The sequence below is a fragment of the Helianthus annuus genome, chromosome 14, assembly GCF_002127325.2.
Source record: "Helianthus annuus cultivar XRQ/B chromosome 14, HanXRQr2.0-SUNRISE, whole genome shotgun sequence".
Taxonomy (NCBI): Eukaryota; Viridiplantae; Streptophyta; class Magnoliopsida; order Asterales; family Asteraceae; genus Helianthus; species Helianthus annuus.
Window position 1 is genome coordinate 144273907 of NC_035446.2, and position 26766 is coordinate 144300672.

The 26766-nt window shown below is 37.6% G+C and overlaps 4 protein-coding genes across 4 annotated transcripts; 2 read left to right on the plus strand and 2 right to left on the minus strand.

Moving 5' to 3' along the window:
* Positions 1 to 476: 476 nt before the first annotated feature.
* LOC110904158 (uncharacterized membrane protein At3g27390-like) lies at positions 477 to 4765 on the minus strand. Its single transcript, XM_022149986.2, has 10 exons — positions 4594 to 4765; positions 4212 to 4455; positions 3879 to 4118; positions 3431 to 3564; positions 3051 to 3339; positions 2730 to 2836; positions 2523 to 2658; positions 1573 to 1771; positions 1236 to 1479; positions 477 to 924 (listed from the first exon to the last, which is right to left on the minus strand). Exons 4-10 carry the CDS (start codon positions 3511 to 3513, stop codon positions 684 to 686), a joined length of 1299 nt encoding a protein of 432 aa, XP_022005678.1. The 5' UTR covers positions 3514 to 3564; positions 3879 to 4118; positions 4212 to 4455; positions 4594 to 4765; the 3' UTR covers positions 477 to 683.
* A 4227-nt stretch (positions 4766 to 8992) lies between these two features.
* On the minus strand, positions 8993 to 13474 carry LOC110904162 (uncharacterized membrane protein At3g27390-like). The gene is made up of 10 exons (XM_022149991.2): positions 13149 to 13474; positions 12966 to 13074; positions 12672 to 12864; positions 12034 to 12167; positions 11654 to 11942; positions 11333 to 11439; positions 11115 to 11250; positions 10180 to 10378; positions 9843 to 10086; positions 8993 to 9373 (listed from the first exon to the last, which is right to left on the minus strand). Exons 1-10 carry the CDS (start codon positions 13240 to 13242, stop codon positions 9139 to 9141), a joined length of 1740 nt encoding a protein of 579 aa, XP_022005683.1. The 5' UTR covers positions 13243 to 13474; the 3' UTR covers positions 8993 to 9138.
* Positions 13475 to 14215: 741 nt separating this feature from the next.
* Positions 14216 to 15622, plus strand: LOC110907530 (putative nuclease HARBI1). Its single transcript, XM_022152498.2, has 2 exons — positions 14216 to 14396; positions 14463 to 15622. Exons 1-2 carry the CDS (start codon positions 14216 to 14218, stop codon positions 15593 to 15595), a joined length of 1314 nt encoding a protein of 437 aa, XP_022008190.1. The 3' UTR covers positions 15596 to 15622.
* A 5455-nt stretch (positions 15623 to 21077) lies between these two features.
* Positions 21078 to 24870, plus strand: LOC110904163 (uncharacterized membrane protein At3g27390). The gene is made up of 9 exons (XM_022149992.2): positions 21078 to 21344; positions 21414 to 21522; positions 21613 to 21805; positions 21973 to 22398; positions 22590 to 22696; positions 22765 to 22900; positions 23240 to 23438; positions 23533 to 23776; positions 24100 to 24870. Exons 1-9 carry the CDS (start codon positions 21251 to 21253, stop codon positions 24260 to 24262), a joined length of 1671 nt encoding a protein of 556 aa, XP_022005684.1. The 5' UTR covers positions 21078 to 21250; the 3' UTR covers positions 24263 to 24870.
* Positions 24871 to 26766: the final 1896 nt, after the last annotated feature.

A 26766-nucleotide genomic window follows, 5' to 3' on the forward strand; every position in this document is an offset into this window, starting at 1 on the left:
GGTCTTAGGGTTGAATCTTGCGGGGGGCGAACTATGGCACCGGTTCAAACTGACAATAATATGCCAACCGCAAGTTCCTACTCGTGACCTGGGTGATCAAAGGCCAAAGGCCTAACCGGGTGATCTAGCCTCCAAAAAAAAGTTATTACAGATATATAATTAATTTAAGATGAGTATAGATATAAAGAATTTATTAATTATTAATACTCTTTAAATGGTCATTTAATAGACACAACATTAAGAGCGTGGACTTTGCAAATTCATTTGACGGCCCGGGTTAAGAGCATAGTGACTTTATTTTCGTAATCGTGATCGTGATAGTAGCGACTTTAAATTATAGGGAATATTTAAAATTTAAACTACTTAACTTTTTCCAACAGCAGATAAATAGTGTATATTAAGTAATAACTAGCAAGAAGCTAGGAAGAACAAATACAAATACAAAGAATAATCAAACGTAACAATTACACCACTCATTCCAGTCTAACTATTTAACTTTCGCTATGTTGAAGATCCAAATAAAAGAACACGCTACCGTTTCCTGCAATACTATATCCACTAGCATTCTGCTGTTGTTAGAAATCTGATTAACTACATCAAGATTAAATACAAGTAAAATCCAATTATACTACATCAACATCTCTATTGATAGACTATCAAGATTAAATACAAGGAAAATCCAATTATACTACATCAATATCTCTTTCAACCTCTTGATCATCTTCTTGGTTACTCGTTTTAGTTTTAAAAGATCTCTGGTTGCTAAACCTTCGGCCAAATGTACTCTCCGACCCCGATCCTGATACTGACCCACGTCTATTAGTATCCCTCCGGTCAAGTTCTTCTGATATCGCCTTTATGCTATTCTCAAAACGCCTTCTGTATGTCGGGTACCTTGATATTGACTTTGTGATCCCTTGAAGTCTTTTCCAAGATATATACATTGATCAGAACAACATCAACTTGATGAAAACATATTAAAAAACAAGGTGTTACGCAGACCGAACACGGGTAGAGATGGCAATTCCGACCCAAAAGGGCCGAACGGGTCAAAAGGATGCGAAGTTGCCCAGCCACTTAAAAAGGTAACAAATATTGATTTTGCAATCATATTTAATGTATTAGAAAGTTAACGATAATGTTTTTTGGTCAACCTGGCCCGTTTTGGTCTCAACTAGTTTTGACCAGCTACCCAACCCGGTCTTGCCACCATGACACACCACATTTGTTATTACCTTCGGGCCAATGCATCAAGCTCAGCCCGTCTAAGCTCTGATTCCGGCGGTGGGCCAATATTCGAGTTTTTCAGCTTCTCAGCATCACCACTCAACATCACTAGTTTCCCCAAGTATTCCGCTTCTGAATCAGTAAGATTCTGAGCTTTAATCTGGTCTTTCATGACTAAAAGTGGATTCAAGAACCAGTCATAGAACCCATCTTTTGGCCTGTTTGCAGTATTTATCTCCGTCACATTATCCTCTAGAGTACAAAATGAGAGCAAACAATTTTCATTATAACAAAATGTTAATAAGAACTGTTTTCAATATTGGAACTCATAACGTTTTCGTTTACCTAGTAAAATGCCGGTACTGTTGGCTTTTGCAGACCGTAAAAGCGTCTGAAAAAGACAATAAGCTGGGAGACCGATACTAATCACTCTTCCGCTAGCTTTCCCGGATTTTGCATCATCAATCTCTTTAACGGTTATTACTCCATCTAAAACCATAAATTCACCTTGTCGACGACATTCTTGAAATAAGCTATCGAGCAACTACACCATTTATTGGATCAAGTTTAGCAAATTATATTAATATTATATGTTAGAGGTGGAAATGTTGGCGGGTTGGGTAACGGATCAAAACAAGTAATTATTAAATATAGTTAAAAATTACTCTTGTTGGGCAGCCGGCCCCACACTTTCTTGTGCAATTGTTAGAATTTTAAAGGGATATTGGATTTAAATAACCTCAACTTTCAAGGTTTCACCATTTGGCCGATAACACTCCAACTTACGAATTGTACCACGTCACTCCCAACTTTCAACTTATTTTCCTTTGGCACTCCCAAACTAACTGAACCCTTTCCCAGTTAGCTGACGTCAGATGCCACGTCAGTAAACAAGTGCCACGTCATCAAAAAGGCCACATCAGCAAAAAAAACTAACTAGGTTATGGTTCAGTTAGTTTGGAAGTGCTAGAGGAAAATAAGTTGAAAGTTAGGAGTGGCGTGGTACAATTCGTAAGTTGGAAGTGTTATCGGTCAAATGGTGAAAGCTGAGGTTATTTAAATCCAATATCTCAATTTTAAATATAGTCAATGTATTACAAAGATTATAAAAATCATAATGTTGTAGCATTACTAGGGTCTTTTGACTTGTTTGACCTGGTCACAACACATTTGACTACTTTCCATTTTAGCTAAGTTTAAAATTTTACTAACATTAAGTCATTAACACATTACTCAGATCGTAACTGCCACCTTTTAATAGTATGTTTGTAAAGTAAATGGTTCGAGTAACTAACCACCAAGGGTTTCAACTCGATCATGGGGTTGGTGAAAGAACTAGACCGAGATGGTGGGTTTTTGAAGGAAACTGGTCTTGAGACTGAAGGTGTTGTTGAACCGGATTGCAAGCCCGCATTCTTTCGGTACCTAGGTCTGTTCATGTGGAAGATTAGCCAAGAAGACAGAGGTTAAGTAACAAACTGTCAAGAGAACGGTAATTATACCTTGGAAAGCAAGATCCTTCAGGCATGTCGAGAATATCGTTGCTGTATTCATCATAGATCGACAATGTAGCTACAATATAGCAAATCCCCAGATAGAAAGATGACTCCTGTTACAGTTTGACTTTTATGGTCAAATCTATTACCTTTCATACTCAAAATTGAGATCGAATTGGCTACATTTTCAACATCCACCTTTTCAAAATGTATACTTGCATGGTCAATTTAGATTCAATATAAAGCTGTTATAATAGCTGTTGACTTTGTAGTATAAACGATGTTTGTTTGACATTGAAAGTCAAACAATAAGAGATGATGATTGACCTGATATGCAACAACAGCTGCATAAAAACCAAGAAAGATTCCAGCCAACATGGACGCCAACACAGCTCCAGCAACAGCAAAAGGCCACAATAAGATTGCAAGACCTGCAAATGGCACACAGATACTTTCCAAAAACGGGCCTTCTCGGCCTATACAATCATGAAACAAGCGGTGCCACCCTTTTAGCAACATATACGGGCCTTTAAGGACTGCAATAACTGTGATCACTGGAAAGTCAACCGCAAACCCTAGCAACCCAACAACGAGCGCTATAGGAACACAAACCACCCTGCAACACCAACAACAAAACGAGCTTTTTAACATGTAGTTGAGCCTAAATGACTCATTTTTTAAACATTAAAAGTTAAAACATGTCGAACCTAATTTCGATTCTACCCCCTGGAGGGTCTTGTTTCCGTAGATCATCCGTCATTGAGAAGTACGAATATAAACATACGTCCATTAAGTCTCTAACAAAGGTTAAACTCCACTTGATTGTATCCCAAACCCCGTCCTGTCAGCCACATTTTATAAGAACATGTACACATCTAAAGTCATTACGTGATATAAATTAATAAACACTAGTCAGATAATTAATTTTATAAGAACGGTTCTGTTCCAAAAAGCTCATGATCAAGGGCTTTTAAAAAAACCACTGATTGGATATATTTATAACAAGCTGATATAGTGTTTAGGTTATCAGTTTATTGTGTTGTATTAACTTAACTAAGTTAGAAACCCGTGTAATAAAAGAAAGAGTTAAATGTCAATTTGGTCCCTGTGGTTTGGGTCATTTTACCAGGTTAGTCCAAAGGTTTCATTTTTTACCTGTGGGTCCAAAAAGGTTTCACCGTTGCCATTTCAGTCCACTGGGTTAATTTAATCCATTTTTTCTGTTAACGAGAAGGCCAATTCGGTCATTTTATATGGCCGAATTGCCCTTCTAGTTAACAGAATTACAACAGAAAACGGTAACCCGTAATGCATAAGAATAGGTTCAACACCCTCTCGTGGAATATATCCTGGGTAGATCATTAGGTTATCGTTAATTTTGTGTCGAAGTCCCACCTGATAATTAACATAACATTAGCTAACAGTTTATAATAAATTTATAACAAATAGAGAAGATGGAGATATTTATTATTAGTTATGTAAATTTACCTCTGCTGCACCGAATGAGTATCCATACATCTCACTGATCCATCCCTTGCCATAAATATCACCGGTTATATTTGTGGCCCAATGGGCTTTGTCTTCTCTTACTTCCTCTGTTTTAGAAAGCCACATTGGTGCTAAGGCCCGAAGATCGTCTATATGCATGGCTAAAAGCCCACCGACTTTATCGCATAGTTCAGGATTTTTAGTGTGCAATTTGGCAAGTATGTTATCGCATCCCACCAGGTACCTAATCGACAAGAAATTATTGTCAACACAGGGCTTTTTAGTAAATTCCTAACTGGTAAAAGGCTATTGAGTATTGACGTAACATAACAACTTCCACAACAGTTAAAAATCAAGATTATGAAAATAATTATTTTTAAACCCGTAATATGCAGCAACGGGTCTGCCTTTCTCTGCACCAATCTCCCATGGTAAAATTGGGCCTCTGATAATCATATCAGCATCCAGTATAACAACCCAATCAACGTTTTGTGCATCTTTACTATGTTTGAGCCAATGAACAACTCCTGCTGGTTTGTTAATTGCAGGGTACCTGTGTTGAATAAATAGATATATTATTGTACAATTATACTGCAAGAACGCTGAGTCCTATAACATTTGAGTAACTTCATGAGCTATTCAGAACGACACTAACAAACATTCTAATAAATCTTCCATGCTTTTCTTTAGAAACTGTTTGGCATTGCGTTTTGAAAGTGATTAACTGCTTCCAAGTTGCACATAATCACTTGCTAGTATTTGGGTGTAGTGAAGTGATCTCGATTATTTGAATAACTTAACCAAAACTTATATTAAATTTATGATCATTTTACATGTAAATCCTTAAAAAAATAACTTTTTTCAAACACTCGAAACAAATAATTATCTGATTGTCAAACTTAAAACATATCTAACTACTATCCCCTGCAGCTAATTATCTGATTCTGATTAATTAAATGTTATATAATTACTTTCAAAACACAAAATCAAAAAAAAAAAAAAAACCCTAAGCAACAATCATGCATGCACAATTAGGTACAAAAACACACATGCCCATTTACTAAAACACCCAAACCCAAATAAACTAACAAACCTAATTTCATCACATATAAATAATATATTCATAAACAAAATTGACTAAAATTACCAGTCACCAGTTCTAGGGTGTCTACTCATAGAAGGAACTTCAAAAGTGGGAGCCAAGTTCATTCCTTTATACTTCTTCTTCTCTTCATCAGTGCAGCTAAGAAGACGGGTAATCGGGCCGGGTTGACGGGCCTTCCGGAAGCTGTGAACCAGGCCCACCGTCTGCCAGTCGAAGTAATTCTGGCATTCAACTGAAAACAATGTGTGGATCCTGTACGGGGCTTCTTGACCCGACCCGACGTTGATCAAACAGAATACCAACAATACGGGTAAAAACCTTGCCATCATAATATCATTCATATGGCAGTTTGAGATGATGAATGAGATCTGGATCGCATGACTTGTAGAAAGTCAAAGGATGTTTTTTTCTGGTATTTTATAGATGAAGGGGTAGTGACAGAGAAGAAGCGGGTATGAATTGAAAATTGGGGTGAATGATTTGATTTTCAACTGCTCCAACACCATTGATGTGATTATTATACAGATTTGTGAAAAACTACGTGGACGACGAGTTCGAAAGTCAAAGACAAAGAAATGAAGATGCATTGCACATTTGCACCTCATGTGTTACTATTTCATTTTTCTAGCCTACAATGAAATGTGATTTTAAGAAAAAAAACAAGTTATTTAGGAGTAACATGACATAGCTTAATGTCATTATGTCATGTATGGATCCTTTTCTCCCCGCTTATTTCGTAACTCCCTCTTCTTCACATCAGTGTCATGTCAGCATATTTCAATTTCGGTTTTTCATCCCAAAAGGGGCTAGGGGATGAGTTTTTTCCTTCTCACTCGTCCTACAACCAATTGAATAAAAATGAAAAGAAATGCTTAGGTGGCATGAGATGATTGACCATGTGAAAAATGAGGGAATAGCCATGAACGGAATGTTCGGTGGTTTCAACACCTCCTTTCGTGAAATTTTTTAGTACCACGAGATAAAGAATGATGTTATACTCGGTACCCAAGCGCCATGGGCGTAGCATAGTTGGGGCTGGGGGGACCCCTGAACTTTTCGCTCAGTAGTGTCCGGTATGTAGTTTCCGTATAGAATTTTTTAGGTATATACGTTTTCGATACCCCGGTTTTATAATTTTTTAGGTATAATTTTAGGTCCGGTGACTTCCGACCCCCCGGACAAAAATCTAAAGCTTTACCATTGGCAAGCGCCAAAACAAAATGTTTAGGTAGCCTCCCCTCGCGCCCCACACTTATCAATAGAAGCACACTCTAACAATATATTTTGGTATCAACTAGCAAAGGTTAAAAATCTGTTGAGAAACAAAACATCATATTGGTTTAATAAATTAGTACAAAGTAGTTTATAATTAATGGCAAAAATAGAAACCGTCTATAAGATAAAATTTGAAGAGTATAAGAAAGAAATAAAAACATGACACATGATACTCGTTTTCTGTAGTTTTTTTATTCATATAATATTTATTGTAGTATCATTGTGATTATTGTGATAGATATATATCAAAAGCGAAGTAATCGGGTAATCCATTTCATTGGGTTGTGAATGGTTCGGTTGGTTCGGTTATTATCCTCGACCGAAGCTGAAACCAAAGTCATCGGTTAGTCTATTTCATTAACCAATCGGTTTTCAGTTAATCAATTAGGTTTACTCGGATAGATTAGTGGTTTTTGGTTTGTTTCATTTAATTTTAGTTAATAGTAAAAATCAAACTTAGGCTAAAACTTTTGCTTAGAAATATATGAAATTGAGGTATAAATACATGAAATGAAAGTATAAATATATGAAATGGAGATATAAAATATGAAACATATGAACAGGAAGTATAAAAGCTAGAAATGTATGAAAATATAAATGATTCGGTTCGATTCAGCTAATTTTGGTTAAACGAGAGTACAAATAATTGATAACCGGTTTTTGGTTTTCAGTTAATTCAGTTTTTGGTTGATTTAAGTTGTTTTTGGTTTGGTTTAGTTTAGTTTAACGATTTAGTTATTGCTCATCGATAACCGGTTTTGGTTATTAACCAATAATAGCACGCGATTCGGCGGGAAACATAGACATTGTCACGGTGTGCATTGTTTGGTTGGTTAGACATTGTCATCGATTAGTCTATTTTATTAACCAATTCATTTTCAGTTAATCGGTTGGTTTATTCATTTGGATTGGCGGTTTTTTTTGTTTAATTCTTTTAATTTCGGTTAATAGCCAAAACCAAACTTTGGTTAATATTTTTTATTAGAAGTACATGAAATTTAGGTATAAATACATGAAATGGATATATAAATACATAAAATGGGGGTATATATATGAAATACATGAATGAAGGTATAAAAGCTAGAAATATATGAAAATATGAATGGTTCCATTTAGTTAATTTTGGTTAAATGAGGGTAAAAAAATCGATGACCATTTTTGGTTAATTCGTGTTTTGGTAAATCAGTTTTTGGTTGATTTCTGTTCGGAATTGGTTAACGATTCAGTTATTACTCACCTTAGACAATGTTAATCACGTAACATATCAATTTTATAATTAAAAAACTACAGTAATACTATACTCAAATTAAAGAGAATAAATACCGTTTATATGGTGTAATTTAAAAAAAATATATATATTAACGTACAAAAAAAGTTATGGCCTTTTAAAAATCGTGTGGGAGGGGGAGTAAGTTTTTTTATAAGGGGACAAATGGTAACTACTAACTAATTATCTATAATTTTGTTAAAGATGAGGGATTAAAGTGTAATTTTGATGAGAGGATTAAATTGACGGTATTTAATCACTTGACATTCTGTAGCTATTAAACATTCTAGGATAATAACTAAGCATGTTGGGCTGTAATCACTTGTACACTAAGACATCAACTACTTGTATCTTTTAATCCACACGTCAATATTAATCAAGACAACTATCGAAAAGTCTACAAAAATGAGTAGGTCGTCACATTACTTTTAGATTTTTTTTAAATATTTTATAAGATATGACAAGAATACGTAAAAGAATTATAAGGTTGTTGTGGAGGGGGAAAAGTGTAACTAATTATCTATAATTATGTTAAAACGTAGGGATTTAAGTGTAATAAGATGGAAGGACTAAAATATAATTATTATTTAAAAGACCAATTTACCCTCATTTTAGGGATGTATTTATAAATTAAGATGGAAAAAGTCCTTATTTGTTGAGTATCTTAAATTGCCACTTTCTCATGCATTATAAGGCCACCCGGGGCACCCCATTATGACCAAAAGACCATGCGTGGAATACCGTTAAACACCACCGCCGGTGCCGTTTATCACGCGTGGAAAAGTTTAAGCGTGGCCATGAACACGCGTTGTTATATGACCGTTGAAGAGGAGGATGACCGCCGATATGAAGGAGTTTATAAAAAAAGTGATGGATGGGTATTTCCACTAAAATCCATCATCACTAGTGATGGAATGAAGCTCGATGACATGGCGGAACTTGATTGGATGTTGTGAGTGATGGAATCCCATCACTAGTGGAGCGCCCCTACCCCTAATATAGTATAGATAAAGAAGCTAGGAATAACAAATACAAATTCAAAGAATAATGAAACGTCAAAATTACACCACTCATTCCAGTCTAACTATTTAATTTTCGCTATGTTGAAGATCCAGAGAAAAGAACACGCTATCGTTTCCTGCAATACTATATCCACTAACATTCTGCTGTTGTTAGAAATCTGATTAACTACATCAAGATTAAATACAAGTAAAATCCAATTATAGTACATCAACATCTCTATTGATAGACTATCAAGATTAAATACAAGGAAAATCCAATTATACTACATCAATATCTCTTTCAACCTCTTGATCATCTTCTTGGTTACTCGTTTTAGTTTTAAAAGATCTCTGGTTGCTAAACCTTCGGCCAAATGTACTCTCCGATCCCGATCCTGACCCACGTCTATTAGTGTCCCTCCGGTCAAGTTCTTCCGATATCGCCTTTATGCTATTCTCAAAACGCCTTCTGTATGTTGGGTACCTTGATATTGACTTTGTGATCCCTTGAAGTCTTTCACAAGATATATACATTGATCAGCACAACATCAACTTGATGAAAACATATAAAAAACAAGGTGTTACGCAGACCGAACACGGGTAGAGATGGCAATTCCGACCCAAAAGGGCCAAACGGGTCAAAAGGATGCGAAGTTGCCCAGTCACTTAAAAAGGTAACAAATATTGATTTTGCAATCATATTTAATGTATTGAGCCGGGGGTCTCACTGGAAGCAGCCTCTCTATCCCCTGGGATAGAGGTAAGGCGTGCCTACATTCTACCCTCCCCAGACCCTATCAATAGCTTCGCTATATGTGGGATTATACTGGGTACGGTTGTTGTTGTAATCATATTTAATGTATTAGAAAGTTAACGATAATGTTTTTTGGTCAACCTGGCCCGTTTTGGTCTCAACTAGTTTTGACCAGCTACCCAACCCGGTCTTGCCAGTTGCCACCATGACACACCACATTCGTTATTACCTTCGGGCCAATGCATCAAGCTCAGCCCGTCTAAGCTCTGATTCCGGCGGTGGGCCAATATTCGAGTTTTTCAGCTTCTCAGCATCACCACTCAACATCACTAGTTTCCCCAAGTATTCGGCTTCTGAATCAGTAAGATTCTGAGCTTTAATCTGGTCTTTCATGACTAAAAGTGGATTCAAGAACCAGTCATAGAACCCATCTTTTGGCCTGTTTGCAGTATTTATCTCCGTCACATTATCCTCTAGAGTGCAAAATGAGAGCAAACAATTTTCATTATAACGAAATGTTAATAAGAACTGTTTTCAATATTGGAATTCATAACGTTTTCGTTTACCTAGTAAAATGCCGGTACTGTTGGCTTTTGCAGACCGTAAAAGCGTCTGGAAAAGACAATAAGCTGGGAGACCGATACTAATCACTCTTCCGCTAGCTTTCCCGGATTTTGCATCATCAATCTCTTTAACGGTTATTACTCCATCTAAAACCATAAATTCACCTTGTCGACGACATTCTTGAAATAAGCTATCGAGCAACTACACCATTTATTGGATCAAGTTTAGCAAATTATATTAATATTATATGTTAGAGGTGGAAATGTTGGCGGGTTGGGTAACGGAAATAAAACAAGTAATTTTTAAATATAGTTAAAAATTACTCTTGTTGGGCAGCCGGCCCCACACTTTCTTGTGCAATTGTTAGAATTTTAAAGGGATATTGGATTTAAATAACCTCAACTTTCAAGGTTTCACCATTTGGCCGATAACACTCCAACTTACGAATTGTACCACGTCACTCCCAACTTTCAACTTATTTTCCTTTGGCACTCCCAAACTAACTGAACCCTTTCCCAGTTAGCTGACGTCAGATGCCACGTCAGTAAACAAGTGCCACATCATCAAAAAAGCCACGTCAGCAAAAAAAACTAACTAGGTTAGGGTTCAATTAGTTTGGGAGTGCCAGAGGAAAATAAGTTGAAAGTTGGGAGTGGCGTGGTACAATTCGTAAGTTGGAAGTGTTATCGGTCAAATGGTGAAAGCTGAGGTTATTTAAATCCAATATCTCAATTTTAAATATAGTTAACAAAGATTATAAAAATCATAATGTTGTAGCATTACTAGGGTTTTTTGACTTGTTTGACCTGGTCACAACACATTTGACTACTTTCCATTTTAGCTAAGTTTAAAATTTTACTAACATTAACACATTACTCAGATCGTAACGGCCACCTTTTATAGTATGTTTGTAAAGTAAATGGTCCGAGTAACTAACCACCAAGGGTTTCAACTCGATCATGGGGTTGGTGAAAGAACTAGACCGAGATGGTGGGTTTTTGAAGGAAACTGGTCTTGAGACTGAAGGTGTTGTTGAACCAGATTGCAAGCCCGCATTCTTTCGGTACCTAGGTCTGTTCATGTGGAAAATTAGCCAAGAAGACAGAGGTTAAGTAACAAACCGTTAAGTTATTATAGAGAGAACGGTAATTATACCTTGGAAAGCAAGATCCTTCAGGCATGTCAAGAATATCGTTGCTGTATTCATCATAGATCGACAATGCAGCTACAATATAGCAAATCCCCAGATAGAAAGATGACTCCTGTTACAGTTTGACTTTTATGGTCAAATCTATTACCTTTCATACTCAAAATTGAGATCGAATTGTCTACATTTTCAACATCCACCTTTTCAAAATGTATACTTGCATGGTCAATTTAGATTCAATATAAAGCTGTTATAATAGTTGTTGACTTTGTAGTATAAAAGAATTTTGTTTGACTTTGAAAGTCAAACAATAAGAGATGAGGATTGACCTGATATGCAACAACAGCTGCATAAAAACCAAGAAAGATTCCAGCCAACATGGACGCCAACACAGCTCCAGCAACAGCAAAAGGCCACAATAAGATTGCAAGACCTGCAAATGGCACACAGATACTTTCCAAAAACGGGCCTTCTCGGCCTATACAATCATGAAACAAGCGGTGCCACCCTTTTAGCAACATATACGGGCCTTTAAGGACTGCAATAACTGTGATCACTGGAAAGTCAACCGCAAACCCTAGCAACCCAACAACGAGCGCTATAGGAACACAAACCACCCTGCAACACCAACAACAAAACGAGCTTTTTAACATGTAATTGAGCCTAAATGACTCATTTTCTAAACATTAAAAGTTAAAACATGTCGAACCTAATTTCAATTCTACCCCCTGGAGGGTCTTGTTTCCGTAGATCATCCGTCATTGAGAAGTACGAATATAAACATACGTCCATTAAGTCTCTAACAAAGGTTAAACTCCACTTGATTGTATCCCAAACCCCGTCCTGTCAGCCACATTTTATAAGAACATGTACACATCTAAAGTCATTACGTGATATAAATTAAACACTAGTCAGATAATTAATTTTATAAGGATGGTTCTGTTCCAAAAAGCTCACGATCAAGGGCTTTTAAGAAACCACTTATTCAATATATTTATAACAAGCGGATATAGTGTTTAGGTTATCAGTTTATTGTGTTGTATTAACTTAACTAAGTTAGAAAGCCGTGTAATAAAAGAAATGATAAATAGTTAGAAATGAAGATTCAGACATTATAAAACGATATTATTGAAATAAGATATGATTGAAATTAACTTTTTTTCCAATTTAAGAAATAAAATACGAATTGGTGAAGCAAGAAAAGAAATGTTGGGCTCCCAGCACGTGACATAACCAGTTACTTATTTATTAGGTATAGATAAAGCTGATAGCCTCCATAGGTTAGCTTAAATAAGCAATCCTAAACACCCGTGACACAACCTGTGCCAATTTTTCTTGTTTACTTACCGTAACACAATGACGAAACTTATCGGTTTTCCCTTCACCAACAGCCTTTACAGTACCGAAAACCGGTCCAAGAAACCCATAAGCTAAGCCACCAACAATGCTACCCACAACAACACAAACAAGCCATAAAGCCAAAGGTGGTGCAACCAATATACACACCACCACTTTCATCACCGGCCCTAGTCGTTTCGCACTGCCATACAATCCAAACCAACAATATATAATCACACATACATATACACAAACAGCAAAAAAGCAAGACAGCCCAACAAGAAAACTAATCAAACAAAGCACCTTAAAATGCAAAAATAAGCCCAGACAGCATGTGCAGGCCAAAGCCCCAAAACAATAGCAGAATTCCCAACAGTCATAATAACACAAACTATTGGGGCAACAATAACACCTGAAAATTAAACACAGGTTAGAAGGGTTCAAATAATAATAAGTTTGAAGCAGAAAACAAAATAAAAAGCTGACCTTTAAGAACACCCACAAGAAGAAGACCGATGAAATAAGGTAAAAAACAGATGAAGTTCCATAGATGCAGCAAAAACCCTCTGGGAGGATCCATTAAATATTTCTGTAAGTGTTAACAACTTGTGATCATTAGAAGAACATATAGCAGAAATGGACCAGAATGTTGAGGATTATTAGGGTTGTGATATGAAATTTCAATTGTGTGATGATGATTAGATGCGTAAAGTAGTAATGGAATCAAAAATTGGTAAAGTGTGAGGACTTTAACAATTGAAAAAAGCATAATTTCATTGAAAGAGGGCATTGCACAATAGGCAGTTGAGTAACCGTTGGGTGTCTAGACTCTAGATTTATCAACTGACAATGTTTAACTTTTTATGCTTACTTTTTCTTTTTCTTTATTTGGTATCATACAATTATAAAACAAACTCGGTTTTTAGGCTGGTGGGTATGGTAACGGAGGGAAGGCCGGCGACGGAGGGAAGACGGAGGGGGCGGTGTGGGAGGACTGGCGTCGCGGGGGGGGGGGGGGGGTGGCTCACCTGTTTGGTCCGTTGCATCCAGCACAACTCCGACGGGGAGGACGGGACGGAGGGGGGCGGCGTGGGAGGACCGTGGTGATGTGGCGGCGCCGGAGGGAGGACGGGGACCATACCGAGTGGCCTTATATAATCTCTTTTTTTTCTTGACAAATGTGCCTTATCATTTTTTTTCTTGACAAGTGTGCCTTATAAAAGTTAGTTTAACTTTAGTTTTAGGGCATGTTTGGCTAAGACCAGAAGGTATGGGGGCCGGCTTGGCCCGGCTTGGCCCGGCGCCGGACCCCCACACCGCCCCCCTGGCCCGGCAATCATCACAACCGGCGTGCCCAAGACGGGTGTGCCGCCCCAAAATTCAAACCATATAGCCGTTTAACGGCTAGTTTTTTAATAAAAAAAAAAAAAATTCATTTTTTCCTATAAATTCAACCACTTTCAATATTATTTCCCCACTTTCAACCCAAAACACTCTCAATTTTATACCAATTTCTCCCTACTTTTATAAAAAAAAATATCCTTTTACCCACAATGGCTTCTAATCCTTGGTGGCCCTCGTCTTCGGATGACGAAGAGGAGATGTTTTTCGCAAACGCTGTTCTACGGGCGGGACAGATTTTAATCGAAGAGGAAGAGGAAGACGAAGAGGAAGAGGAAGAAATTGGTGAAAATGTTATTACCAGACGAATACGCATTAACAGAGACCGCCAAGGTTTTCATTACAAAATTTCATTGTCCTTAATTTTTTTATCTCGTACTTATATATTTTATACGACAGGAGCGCACGAGAAATTGGTGAACGATTACTTTTCGGATGAGCCACTTTACAACGCCGACATTTTTAGACGCAGGTTCCGAATGAGTCGCCGCTTATTCACAAGGATTGCCAATGATTTGGCGGGCCTAGACCCGTTTTTCACGCAACGTCCTGATGCTCGAAATTATGAAGGGTTTACAACGTTACAAAAGTGTACTGCGGCCATTCGACAACTGGCGTACGGGACAGTGGCCGACGCTTTGGACGAGTACTTACAGATGTCGGCAAGAACTACGCGGGAATGTTTGTATCGGTTTTGCCATAATGTGGTGAAACTGTATAGCAAAAAATATTTGCGGAAACCAAACGCGTATGATGTTCAACAGTTGTACCAAGCGCATGAAGCAAGGCACGGGTTTCCGGGAATGCTTGGTAGCATTGACTGTATGCATTGGGGGTGGCATAATTGCCCGACTGCGTGGCGCGGCCAATATACGCGAGGTGATCACGGCTATCCAACTGTGATACTTGAAGCTGTGGCATCACAAGATTTGTGGATATGGCATTCTTTCTTTGGTCTCCCTGGTTCACTCAACGACCTCAACGTGTTATACCAATCGGCCATCTTTACCGATGTCGTTAATGGAACGGGACCGGACACAAGTTTTACAGTTTCTGGGGTTGAGTATAGACGTGGGTATTATCTTGCTGACGGGATATATCCGTCTTGGTCTACAATTGTGAAGACTATTCCGTATCCCGAGGACGAAAAACGAAAAAAATTTGCCAAGCGTCAAGAAGCTGCAAGAAAAGACATCGAACGCGCTTTTGGTGTCTTACGAAAAAAATGGGCCATCGTTGCACAACGGGCACGTGCGTTCACCCCAAAAAGGCTGCGTCTTTGTATGTACGCTTGCATTTTGCTCCATAACATGATTATTGAAGACGAAGGTCGGGCGATTTGTGAGTATGATGAGAATGCATCTTGGGGGAACACTGTCCCGGTTGATCCCCCACAACAGGATTTAAACTCGTTCTCGCTAACAAACGACTTCACGCATGCAAACCTTCAACAAGATTTGGTAGAACATATTTGGAACAACGTTAACATTGTGGAGGGTGACGGAGCCGAAGACGAAGACGAAGACGAGTAGTGTGTTTGTTTTAAATTTTTAAATCTAGTCTTTTTTTTTCCAAATTTTAGGTAGCGTAATTTTTTTTTTTTAGGTTATGTAATTTTTATTTTTTTTATGTAATGGATTTTATTATCTTCCTTTATGTAGTATTTTTATTTAAATGTTAAATACTTTTTATAAAAAATAAAAGTTAAAGGATGTGGTGGGGCCCCATCCTCCATCCCCCTCCATCTTCATTTTGGCTCATCCCATGCTAGCCGCCTACGTGGCGCCTACGTGGAGGCTCATCCCCGTGGGGATGAGCCAAACCATACCTTCCAGCCTAAGCTTTTCAAAACAACTTATTGGCTTATTGACTTATCAAAAAGCCAATAAGTTGTTTTTGTGTTTGACTAAGCCAAAAGTCCTTTTAGAAATGACTTTTTGCAAAGAAGAAAAAGAAGGTTTCAAGAAGTCACAATATTGTGACTTTTTGGCCAGCTTTTAACTTTTCAAACTAAAAATTACCAATATACCCCTTCTTTACCCCCTTATATCTAAAAAAATGCCTATTTTAGTCATTTTACATCAATAAGCTAATCCAAACACTTTTTTTTTTTTAAAACTCCTTTTCAAAAAGTCTTTTTCCAAAAGTTCTTTTCCAAAAATCCTTTTTAACTATAATAAACTTAACCAAACATGCCCAACTAAACAGCTACAAGAATTGCAAACATTTTGTTAATCTAACGAGAGAGAGTGTATATGACATGTGAAGTCATAAACTTTAATTTAACATATTTATTATTATATTTTTAAAAGTAAAATATTAAACTGGTCCCTGACTTCAGGCTCTTCTTACCACTTTAGTTTAAAAAAGTTTTTTTTTTTGTATTTGAGTCCCTTATTAGGTTTTATATTTGTTTCTATTTTCATTCAATTGAATAACTGAGTTAGAATTTTATGTTAACTTCTTCTTTTTTGTGTCGTTTTCTTCATTTAGTTAAAATATATTATGGCACATAAATATATAATGATGATTATACCCTTCATTTAACTGAGGAAACGACAAAAAAGATGAGAAGTTAACAGAAAATTGTAACCCAGTTTGCCAATTGGATAAAATGGCAACAAAAATAAAACCACTCAGATACAAAAAGTTTCATTTTTATACTGAAGTGACAAAATGACCTAAATTCAGGGACCATTTTAGCATTTTACTCATGTTCTAAAATATCAAGATGTATTTTTTTTATTAATTCATAAACATAAGTTATCGTTTTGAGTAAAATTAAGCTTATTTAACAAAAAAAAGGCATTACCATTGGGTTGGTAACCCAGCCAGAGGATTGGGGGTCATGGGTTTAAGCATCACAAGAGTAAATAAATTCGTTAAAAAAACAAAAAAAACATTAAAAATAAAGGGTGCTACTTTCTACACCCCCCCTATTTACTTTTTTCACCCCCCTTCTCTCACATACTTATAGGTGGGGCCTGCGTGGGACCGACAGTTTCCCTCTCACAAGGGGGGTGTAATCAGGAAGGGTGGGGGGTGCGTATAGAATGAGCCAAAATAAATTATCCACCTTCTTTTTGTACTTTTTCTCTCCCTCTTTTACTTTTTATGCAATGAAAATGGTGTCGTTGTATCAATTAAAAAGTACTAAATGTTACCACATTTAGCTCGACACAAGAAACCGACGTTGTCCGATGCTAAACTTTCCTTGACCCGCATAAACCAAAGCCATGATTATTGTGTAAGCTTATGAATTTGGTTTGACCTTGTCTTAATCATATGTTTCCAAACCCGAAGTGCTTCATCTTATAGTTTTCCCTTCTCAAGCACACTTAAAAGTGCCATGTAAGATGTAAATGTCGTCTTTCACTAGCTTTCAGATTCGGTTAGCAGCCGAACGAGCTTTTGAACAAGTAACTGAAACTTTTATTATGTGTTGGTGTCAACTTACAACTTCTCTTCAAATAAGTTTTACCAACTTGAATGTTATTATCGAGTTTGCTAGAGTGAAAGGGGAAAACAAGGAAACATGTATATTATTCTTTAGCCTGTCAGATTAACACAAGTACCATTGATTTTTACCCATTGCAGCCACAATGGATTAAATATGTTTATTTGATTATGAAGCTTGTAAATTCATGTTTAGGGAATCGAATTGTTGATAATTTTTTGACTATTTGTGTAATTTGTATTATAGAAAAAGGAATTGTGATTGTACCTAATAAATAAGTATCTGATTGCGCCAGCCTCTTGCTGGGCTTTATTGTCTAATAAAGCTGTTGCAATTCAAAAAAAAATCTGATTGCGCCATGTGTCATAATTTATGAACACAAGATTCTTTTTTCCGCTTCCCTTAGGCCATGGGGTATGGGCCGTGGGTTGGGGTAAAACGCCCAAGCCACCACCCCGGGTGGGCTTGGGTTGGGGCGTGGGCCTTGTGGCTTGGCTTTCAAGCCGGGCGTGGGGCGGTATGGCCAAGCGAGCTGGCTGAATCTCATTCGCTCACCCCGCCACGTCAGGCGGCCATTTCAAATTTCGAATTTTAAAATTCAAACGGTCCCCCCATACCACCAAACCGCCACCCCGGTCTCCCAACAACCTCTATATATTTGTAACCCCCAACCCACTGGTCCCCCCATCCCACGAACCGAAACCCCACCGGCTACCCACTTCTCTTGAACCCGCTACCCCACTGGTCCCCCCATCCCACGAACCCAACACCGCTATGGCATCTTGGACCCGTGAAGAAGAAATTGCTCTCGTCACAAGCGTCGTTGACGCTATGAAGGGGCGGCCACCCGGCCAAACAAAATATTGGGTGGAAGCATTCGGAGCCTACCGACATAACGCCGGTAACGACCGCCACAACCTCAACGCGTGCCAACATAAATGGCGCGAGCTACGGCCCAAGCTCGAGCGTTTCAAGGCTTACTACGAAGCCGTTCCCGGTGGCGAGTTAAGCCACGAGGACCGGGTGGCGATGGCAAACATAGAGTTTCGAGGCAAGGAAAACAAGGCGTTCGACAAGATCGACCTTTTTGAAATTTTTTTAATGCTCTAGGTTTGTTTATTTTGGAATTTTTAGAAATTATGTAATTTTTAGGATTATGTAATTTTTAAAATTTTAATGAAGTTGTAGGGTTTTTTTTATAAATGTTGTATGATTTTTTATAATTTTTTTGTATTTTTTTTAAATATTCTGCCACGCGGTGCACCCAACCCAAGTCCAACCCACGCCCCGCCATACCCCGCGGACATGTAATCAGGCAGGGGGGGGCTCCCTTTACACGTGTCAGCAAATGCCCCAACCCAAGCCCAACCCCCGCCCCACCATACCCCACGGTCTTATTTCACCTCTTTATATTTTATCTATTATTTCGTAAATATATGGCCCATGACTTTATAGCCTAGTGGCATCTTGGGGATGGGATAAGGCTTTGGACCAATAGGTCCTGCTTCGATTCCCACAAGGGGATTTTCCCATATTTATTGGGTTTCCTCCTGAATTGATGTATAGGCATTATGCCTAGTGGAGATGGATATGATCGGGTGGTTCCGCTGGTGGCACGATGATACTCCAACGGTTCGTCAGTGATCCAAATTTATCGTTCAAAAAAAAGTTGTAAATATATCTTATCTCAAAATATCGTTTTCAATTTTGTAACTTCATTACTAACCATTTAAAATTTCTTTTATTCAACCGTTGTATTGTAATATACAGGTTTCTAACCCAATGTTACTAGTAAAGACGGAATGAGCATTTCTAAAAGATAAATACAAGTAAATGATGAGTTTAAGATGTAATTTGTGCTGTCATATTTAGTAGAGTATCACGAAACTTTTCTCATACGAAACAAATATCATGGTTGCAAAAATCGCGACTAGTCGGCGATTAATCGCTGACTAGTCGCTAGTCGCCCATCAACTGAGTAATTTTCAGCTAATCAGTAAAAAAATCGCTAGCCGGCCCTAGTCGGCCCTAATCGCGACTAGTCGGTCGGGAAAAATCGGAAAAAATCGGGAAAAAACAAAAAAAAATCGGAAAAAATCAGAAAAATCGGAAAAAATAAGAAAAATTCGGAAAAAACACATATTCCAGCCAAAACCTCCCAGATTCCGGTCAAAACTTGTCAACTTAAAAAAATTACGTATAAAAATATATGTATATATGTATAAAAACTTAAAATTATATGTAAAAAATCCGATCCGATTAATCCCGATTAATCCCGAGTAGTCGCTAGTTCCTACCTCACCGACCCGCTAGCGACTAGCGAGTTCTCCAACCTTGACAAATATTGATTTCTAAACATTTAGAGGTCATTTTACATATCATAATACCATCTCGTGCACCTAGTTTCATTACAAATGAATATCTGATTATGATTATTCAATATTCAATATTATATAATCACTTTCAAAAAAAAAAAAAAAAAACCCCTAAAACACCCAAATGCAAATGAACAATGATAATTATAGTTATAAGGGTTTACTAATATATAACACGTTAGATACGAAGACGTTACATACATGTGAAACTTAATATCGTACTCGATATTCATTTCAGGGGCGGATCTAGAGTGATAATAGAAGGGGTAACCTTCATGGCCCCTTGATGCTCCGACGGTAGTGTAAATTTTGAAAAAAATTGACGTTTTTTCGATTTTGTTACCCTTTTTATTGAAACGTTACCCCTATCATAGGGGCCCTATGTGGATCTTCTAGATCCGCCACTCATTCATTTGTGTATGTATTTAATAAAAAATAATGTTCAATACAATAAGACTGACTAATAAGATAAAATGCAATCATACAACATTCAACATCTCCTTTCAGAAAGCCAATAAGTCAATAAATTTGGAGCTTATGACTTTTCAAAAAGCGAATAAGTCAATAAATTGTTTCAAAAAGCTTAGCCAAATATGCCCTTAAAAGATCTCTGGTTGCTAAACATTCGAAAAAACCGTGCTCTCGGGTCCTGATAACGACCGATGCCCGTTGGTGTTCCTGCGGTCAAGTTCTTCTGATATAGCCTTCATTTTTTTTTGAACAGCATTTCGGTCAGGGCTATACATGACCAAAGCTCGGTCGAAGTGGGATTCAAACCTGAGCACTCTCAGACAGGAACCCACAAGGTGATAAACCTTCCCACCTCCATTGCAACCGCTGTGCTACAACATCATTGGCGATATAGCCTTCATGCTATTCTCAAAACGCCTTCTGTATGTTGGATTAAGTGAATTTTTTTAATGGGTCTTCCAAGAAGGATTTTGGTACACCACTTAATGTCATGGGCGATATGTTATAGAAAACTAATCAAAAGAACAAATTAAGTGAATTTTTTTTTTCTTTCTAAAATAAACTAATAAGAAAAAGGTTTTCTAACAATTAATTGAGATAAACGTTTTTCAGAAGTGAAAATACAAAGCAATTAATTGAGATAAACGTTTTCCAGAAGTCAAAATACACAAGAAGTATTTTATATGACGTGTCAGTCGGTCGACACAGTTTTTGGTGGTATGAATATGGACTCTTCCTTGATAAATCTAGACCACGTAACAATAAACAATTAATCTAGCAGAACCCTAAAAACAATTAAAAATCTTCAAGATCCGGGTCAATTTCTGATGGGTTTCCTAATAATCTTAAGTTTATGAAAATAAAAAAAGATACAGAAATCTTTAATGAATCTTCCAAGAAGGATTTTGGTGCTTCTATGGAACTTCATCTGTTTCTTACCTCTGTTCATTGGTCTTCTTATCTTTGGTGTGCTTAAAGGTCAGCTTGCTTTTTATTTTGTTTTCTGCTTGTTTGAATCTTTTTAACTAGTGATTATTATTATTTCAGGTTTGATTATTGGCCCAATAGTTTTTGTTATTCTGACTGTTGGGAATTCTGCTATTGTTTTGGGGCTCTGGCCTGCACATGCTGTCTGGGCTTATTTCTGCTTATTCAGGTACTCGATTTGATTCATTTTCTTGCCATTTGTGTACATGTGATGATTGTATTAATGATTATATGCTTGTTGTTTTGGATTGTACGGCAGTACTAAACAACTCTGGGTAGTGACGAAACTGTTGTTGTTTATATTGGTTACACCACCGCTCGCTGTTTGGCCTGTTTTTGCTGTTTTGGTTAGCATTGCTGGTAGCATTCTTTATGGCCTTATTGGACCGCTTTTCGGTACTCTTAAAGCTGTTGGTGAAGGAAGAACCAATAAGTTTCTCCATTGTTTCACTGTAAGTAAATTAGAAATTGGTCCCAGGGGCATATTTGATGAAGTTATCAGCTTATTGTGACAACATGGACAGTTTCTCAACTTATTAGTTTATTAGCTTTCTTTATGGAAGACTTAAATAGTTAAATGTCTGATTATTGTTTATTTAATATGATATGTGGCTGTCAGGATGGGACTTGGGATACAATCAAGGGGAGTTTAATATTTGTTAGGGACTTGAAGGATGTATGTTTATATTCATACTTCTCGGTGACGAATGATCTCCGGAAACAAGAACCTCCCCCAGAGGGTAAAATTGAAATTAGGGCGCTTTATGTTCTTATGGCGCTCTTTGTTGGGTTGATAGGGTTTGCGTTTGACTTTCCAATGATGACAGTTATTGCAGCCCTTAAAATCCCGTATATGTTGCTACGAGGGTGGCAGCGTTTGTTTCAAGATTGTATAGGCCGAGAAGGCCCGTTTTTGGAAAGTATTTGTGTGCCATTTGCAGGCCTTGCGATCTTATTGTGGCCTTTTGTTGTTGTTGGAGCTATGTTGGCGTCCATGTTGGCTGGCATTATTCTTGGTTTTTATGCCGGTGTTGTTGCCTATCAGGTCAATCATCTTATCCAAGTGTTTTTAACCTTCAAAATCAACTAGAATTCTTCCAGTTTACATGATAGCTTTATTGTATATCGACTTCAAATTGATCATGCAAAAAATATATATTAAAAATGTAGTAAATTTGATCACAAATTTGAACATGAGAAGTAGTAGATTTGACCTTAAACGTCAAACTGTAACAGGAGTCATCTGTCTATCTGGGTCTTTGCTATATGGTAGCTATATTGTCGATCTTTGATGAATACGGCAATGATGTTTTGGACATGCCTGAAGGATCTTGCATTCCCAGGTATAGTTATATTATAACTTAAAATTTAATTAACCTGTCTTCATGGCTACTATTTTCTACATGAACAGACCTAGGTACCGTAGAAATGCGGGCTTGCAATCCAGTTCATCAACACCTTCAGTCTCAAGACCACCTTCCTTCAAAAACCCACTCTCTCGGTCTAGTTCTTTCACCACTCCCATGATCGAGTTGAAACCACTGGTGGTTAGTCACTCGAACCATTTGCATTACACATATAGAGGTGGCAGTTACGGCCTATTTACCCAAATGGCTCGTATTTATATTCTATGGTTCAAACGGCTAAAGCTATACACTTAGCTAAAATAGAAACCAGTCAAATATGTTGACCGGGTCAAACAGATATGACCCAAGTAATAGTACACTATCTTTTTTTAAGTTAGTAATACACTATTTATTTATGAAGATCTATTAAGTGTACATAAAGGGCCGAAGGTTGTTTTGACCTGTTACCCAACCTGCCTATTTTCCACCTCTTTATAAAATTAATATAATACGCTAAACTTGTTCTCATAAATGGTGTAGTTTCTTAATAGCTTATTTGAAGAATGTCGTCGACAAGGTGAATATATGGTTTTAGAAGGATTTATAAGTGTTAAAGAGATCGATGATGCAAAATCCGGGAAGGCTGCTGGAAGAGTGATTAGTATCGGCCTCCCAGCTTATTGTCTTTTCCAAACACTTTTACGGTCTGCAAAAGCAGATAGTGCCGGTATTTTACTAGGTAAAGGAAAACGTCACAAGTTCCAATATTGAAAACATGTTTTTCTTTAATATTTTGTGTAACGAAATTTGTTTGCTCTCATTTTGTACTATAGAGGATAACGTGACGGAGCTAAATACTGCAAACAGGCCAAAAGATATGTTCTATGACTGGTTCTTGAATCCTCTTTTGGTCATGAAAGACCAGATTAAAGTTCAAAATCTTACTGATTTAGAAGCAGAATACTTGGGCAAACTAGTGCTATTGGGTGGTGATGTTGAAAAGCTGAGAAATTCGAATATTGGCCCGCCACCAGAATCTGAGCGTAGAAGGGCTGAGTTTGACGCATTGGCCCGGAGGTAATAATAACACATGTGGTGTTTCTTGGTGGCAATGATGGCGCATGTCGGGTAGGATAGCTGGACAAAACTTGTTGAGAGTTGAGACCGAAACAGTCCCTTTTTATACAGGCTGGGACTGGGTTGACCCAAAAAAACTTTTATCTTTTTAATAAAAAAAGATGCAAATATGACTACAAAATCAATATATGTTACTTTTTTAAGAAGCTGCCAACTTCCTACAGTTTTGACCCATTGGCCCTATAGACCCTTTTGGGTCGAAAGCGCCATTTCTACTCGACAAATTGAATTTGTGCTAATGAGGGTATATTTTCTTGTTGAAGACTGCAAGGGATCACAAAGTCAATATCCAGGTATCCGACATACAGAAGGCGTTTTGAGAATAGCATGAAGGCTATATCAGAAGAACTTGATCGGAGGAACACCAGCGGGCATCAGTTGTTATCAGGACCAGGACCAGAGAGCACGTTATTTTCGAATGTTTAGCAACCAGAGATCTTCTAAAAAAAAACTTATCGATTTTTTACTAAAAATAACATAAAACATCTCAAACACATGCGACAAGTGTCATTTGAAAATTTAATATATCAGAGTTGAGAAATTCATCACATATCACTTGAGGCGGAAGCGTAAAATAATATCTCTAACACACGTTTAGATAAAACTAACAAAGAAGATTTATGTTCTATTTTTTGAAGCCGATGATCATGCACTTCCGGTGACCCAGATTTGGGCCGCTCGGTTCTTATGCTTACTAGTTTTTTATTTGGGTCAAACAATATGTCGTTTATGTTTTATTTGTTTGTTTCGTATTTGTGCCGGAGGCTACATAGTTATTGGGTCAAATACTTTAGTTTAGAGTCCATTAGGTTGTTAATGTTTGGGCTTGTTTTGAAACGACGTGAGTGTGCGAAGGCATATAACCGTCACACGGTTATTATGGGGATCGACACATCCCTCTGCTGCAATCGACACATCCCTTCAAACACAACGTTTCATCAACTATTTATAGGGTTTCAAACCTAATTCAATGTATGCAAGTTTCGTTTGATAAACAAGTTGCAAGTTCAAGTTATTCAAGTTCCTGTTTTCAATATTCAGTTAGTTATATTTTCAATTCTTGTATTTCGGTTTGATCATGAAGTGGTGTGATGTTTGTTGCGACCTCAAGTATTTGTGTGATCATCTTTCTTCTCGGTCCAATTTGTCCCGGGAACTCGTTAACTCTGATACCAACATTGGTATCAGAGCCAAAGGTTCTGTGAAGATCGAGAACGAAGATGATGGTTCTGGAAATCGTCTGAGGGATAAAGGGAAGTCGGTTGGTGCCGATTTCGGTGACGCCAGGATGAACACTAGAAAGTGCGGCCAGGGCAGCGGAAAAGGTAACAGTACGCGCAAGGAAGCCATCCAGTCAGTCATGGAAATCACCCATCAAGAACTTTCCCAATAAGATGGTTCAAGGGGTTTCGCGAAAAAGTTCGGCCGGAAGGAAGTATACCGGTCGGGAGACTGAGGAAGGCTGAGGTTCGCTGTTTCACATGCAAGCAATATGGGCACATCGCTTCCATATGTTCAAGTACATTAACCTAAGCCCATTACCCGTTGAAACTTGAAAGTGATTATTTGGTTAGTGATACTTGCGGAGGATGTTGGGATTCGATTTGGGTAGTGCCGTAGTGGATCCAAGTTTTAAGACGCACATGACGGGCAATAGAAACTTGTTCAAATGTTTTAAAAGACACTTTGGTGTGACGACAAATGATAAGAAAAAAGAATTTTCATTCGTTCATGGGGTTGGCGAAGTTAAGATTCCGGTGGATGGAAAAAGCAAAACCATACCATGTGTAAGTTAGGTTCCGAGCCTCAAGAAAAATGTTCTAAGCCTAGAGCAATTATTGTTTCAAGGAATTGAAACAGTCACTACCGGTGACACTTGTGTTTTAAAGAAAATGTTCGGTAGTCATGTGAAAGGGTTTGATGTTTTTGAGAATAAGTCGGAGATAGAATTGGAAGAGGAATATCTAGACAAGTTCTATGAGGACCTAGATGTCGAAAATGGGCACCGCAAAGAAAAAGAAAAACTCAAGGAATATGTCGAGGGGTATCACGAGAAAGAAAGAGAGAAAAATAGAAGGATGAACGGTGAAGGCACTTTGGGTACTAAAAAGAAGGAGATCGTTTACTCGAAAAAAAAAAAAACAAAAGTCGGATTCATGCTAACTACGAGGGTATAAAGGATAATCCGTTGCAACCTCGAGAGGAGTTACGTCAAAGGGCGGTGGTTCTTTCCCAAGATGAGGAGGATGTAGGGGTGTTCATGAGCCGATCCGATCCGATCGAGAGTCTGCTCATGCTCGGATTGAATTACAACCGATCCGATCTGATCGGATCGAATTTGCAAACCGAGCACAAAAGTGATGCTCATGCTCGGATTGAATTAGAATCGATCGGATCGTTTTCGCTCGGTTTCGCTCGATTGAATTATAAGGCTTAGTTCAACAAAAACAAATCCTAACTTAATTAAAACATGTCCAACACTTTACTAATAAAAGCAATACATAACTAAAATCATGATTTTAAAAATGTTCTTAACAATATCAAGAAGCATAAAATAAAGTGTGAAATACAAATTGTCATTTAGTTCAAAAACCATAAACTTCTTCTTTAAGCTTGATCATCTTCATCTACCATTAAGTTCAAAAGGCATAAACTTCTTCATTAATCTTTAAAATCTATAATATATATATACATTAATTATTAATAAAAATAATTCGAGCGAAACCGAGTGATCGACGAGCGAGCGGACCTTTGCTCATGCTTGGATTGAATGTGAATCGAACCGGTCTGAGCAGGAATCGAACGAGCATTTTTCGAGCAATTTTCGAGCGATCGTCGAGCGATCCTCGATCGTCGAGCAGTTTGGACAACCCTAGGAGGATGTCATTGAAAATTACATGATTGTTTAAAGTTGTTTAGAAGCATTGGAT

What these genes read in the sequence shown, in the direction of transcription:
- LOC110904158 (XM_022149986.2), bottom strand. Translation starts at nt 3,513, where the DNA reads ATGGACGTATGTTTATATTCGTACTTCTCAATGACGGATGATCTACGG. An exon ending in TCGAGTTGAAACCCTTGGTG is followed by an intron (nt 1,772 to 2,522) that starts GTTAGTTACTCG and finishes TAAATGGTGTAG; the next exon opens with TTGCTCGATAGCTTATTTCA. An exon ending in CAGTACCGGCATTTTACTAG is followed by an intron (nt 1,480 to 1,572) that starts GTAAACGAAAAC and finishes TTTGTACTCTAG; the next exon opens with AGGATAATGTGACGGAGATA.
- LOC110904162 (XM_022149991.2), bottom strand. Translation starts at nt 13,242, where the DNA reads ATGGATCCTCCCAGAGGGTTTTTGCTGCATCTATGGAACTTCATCTGT. An exon ending in GGGGGTAGAATTGAAATTAG is followed by an intron (nt 11,943 to 12,033) that starts GTTCGACATGTT and finishes TTGGTGTTGCAG; the next exon opens with GGTGGTTTGTGTTCCTATAG. An exon ending in CTTGATGCATTGGCCCGAAG is followed by an intron (nt 9,374 to 9,842) that starts GTAATAACGAAT and finishes ATCTTGTGAAAG; the next exon opens with ACTTCAAGGGATCACAAAGT.
- LOC110907530 (XM_022152498.2), top strand. Translation starts at nt 14,216, where the DNA reads ATGGCTTCTAATCCTTGGTGGCCCTCGTCTTCGGATGACGAAGAGGAG. An exon ending in CATTAACAGAGACCGCCAAG is followed by an intron (nt 14,397 to 14,462) that starts GTTTTCATTACA and finishes TTTATACGACAG; the next exon opens with GAGCGCACGAGAAATTGGTG.
- LOC110904163 (XM_022149992.2), top strand. Translation starts at nt 21,251, where the DNA reads ATGAATCTTCCAAGAAGGATTTTGGTGCTTCTATGGAACTTCATCTGT. An exon ending in TCGAGTTGAAACCACTGGTG is followed by an intron (nt 22,901 to 23,239) that starts GTTAGTCACTCG and finishes TAAATGGTGTAG; the next exon opens with TTTCTTAATAGCTTATTTGA. An exon ending in TAGTGCCGGTATTTTACTAG is followed by an intron (nt 23,439 to 23,532) that starts GTAAAGGAAAAC and finishes TTTGTACTATAG; the next exon opens with AGGATAACGTGACGGAGCTA.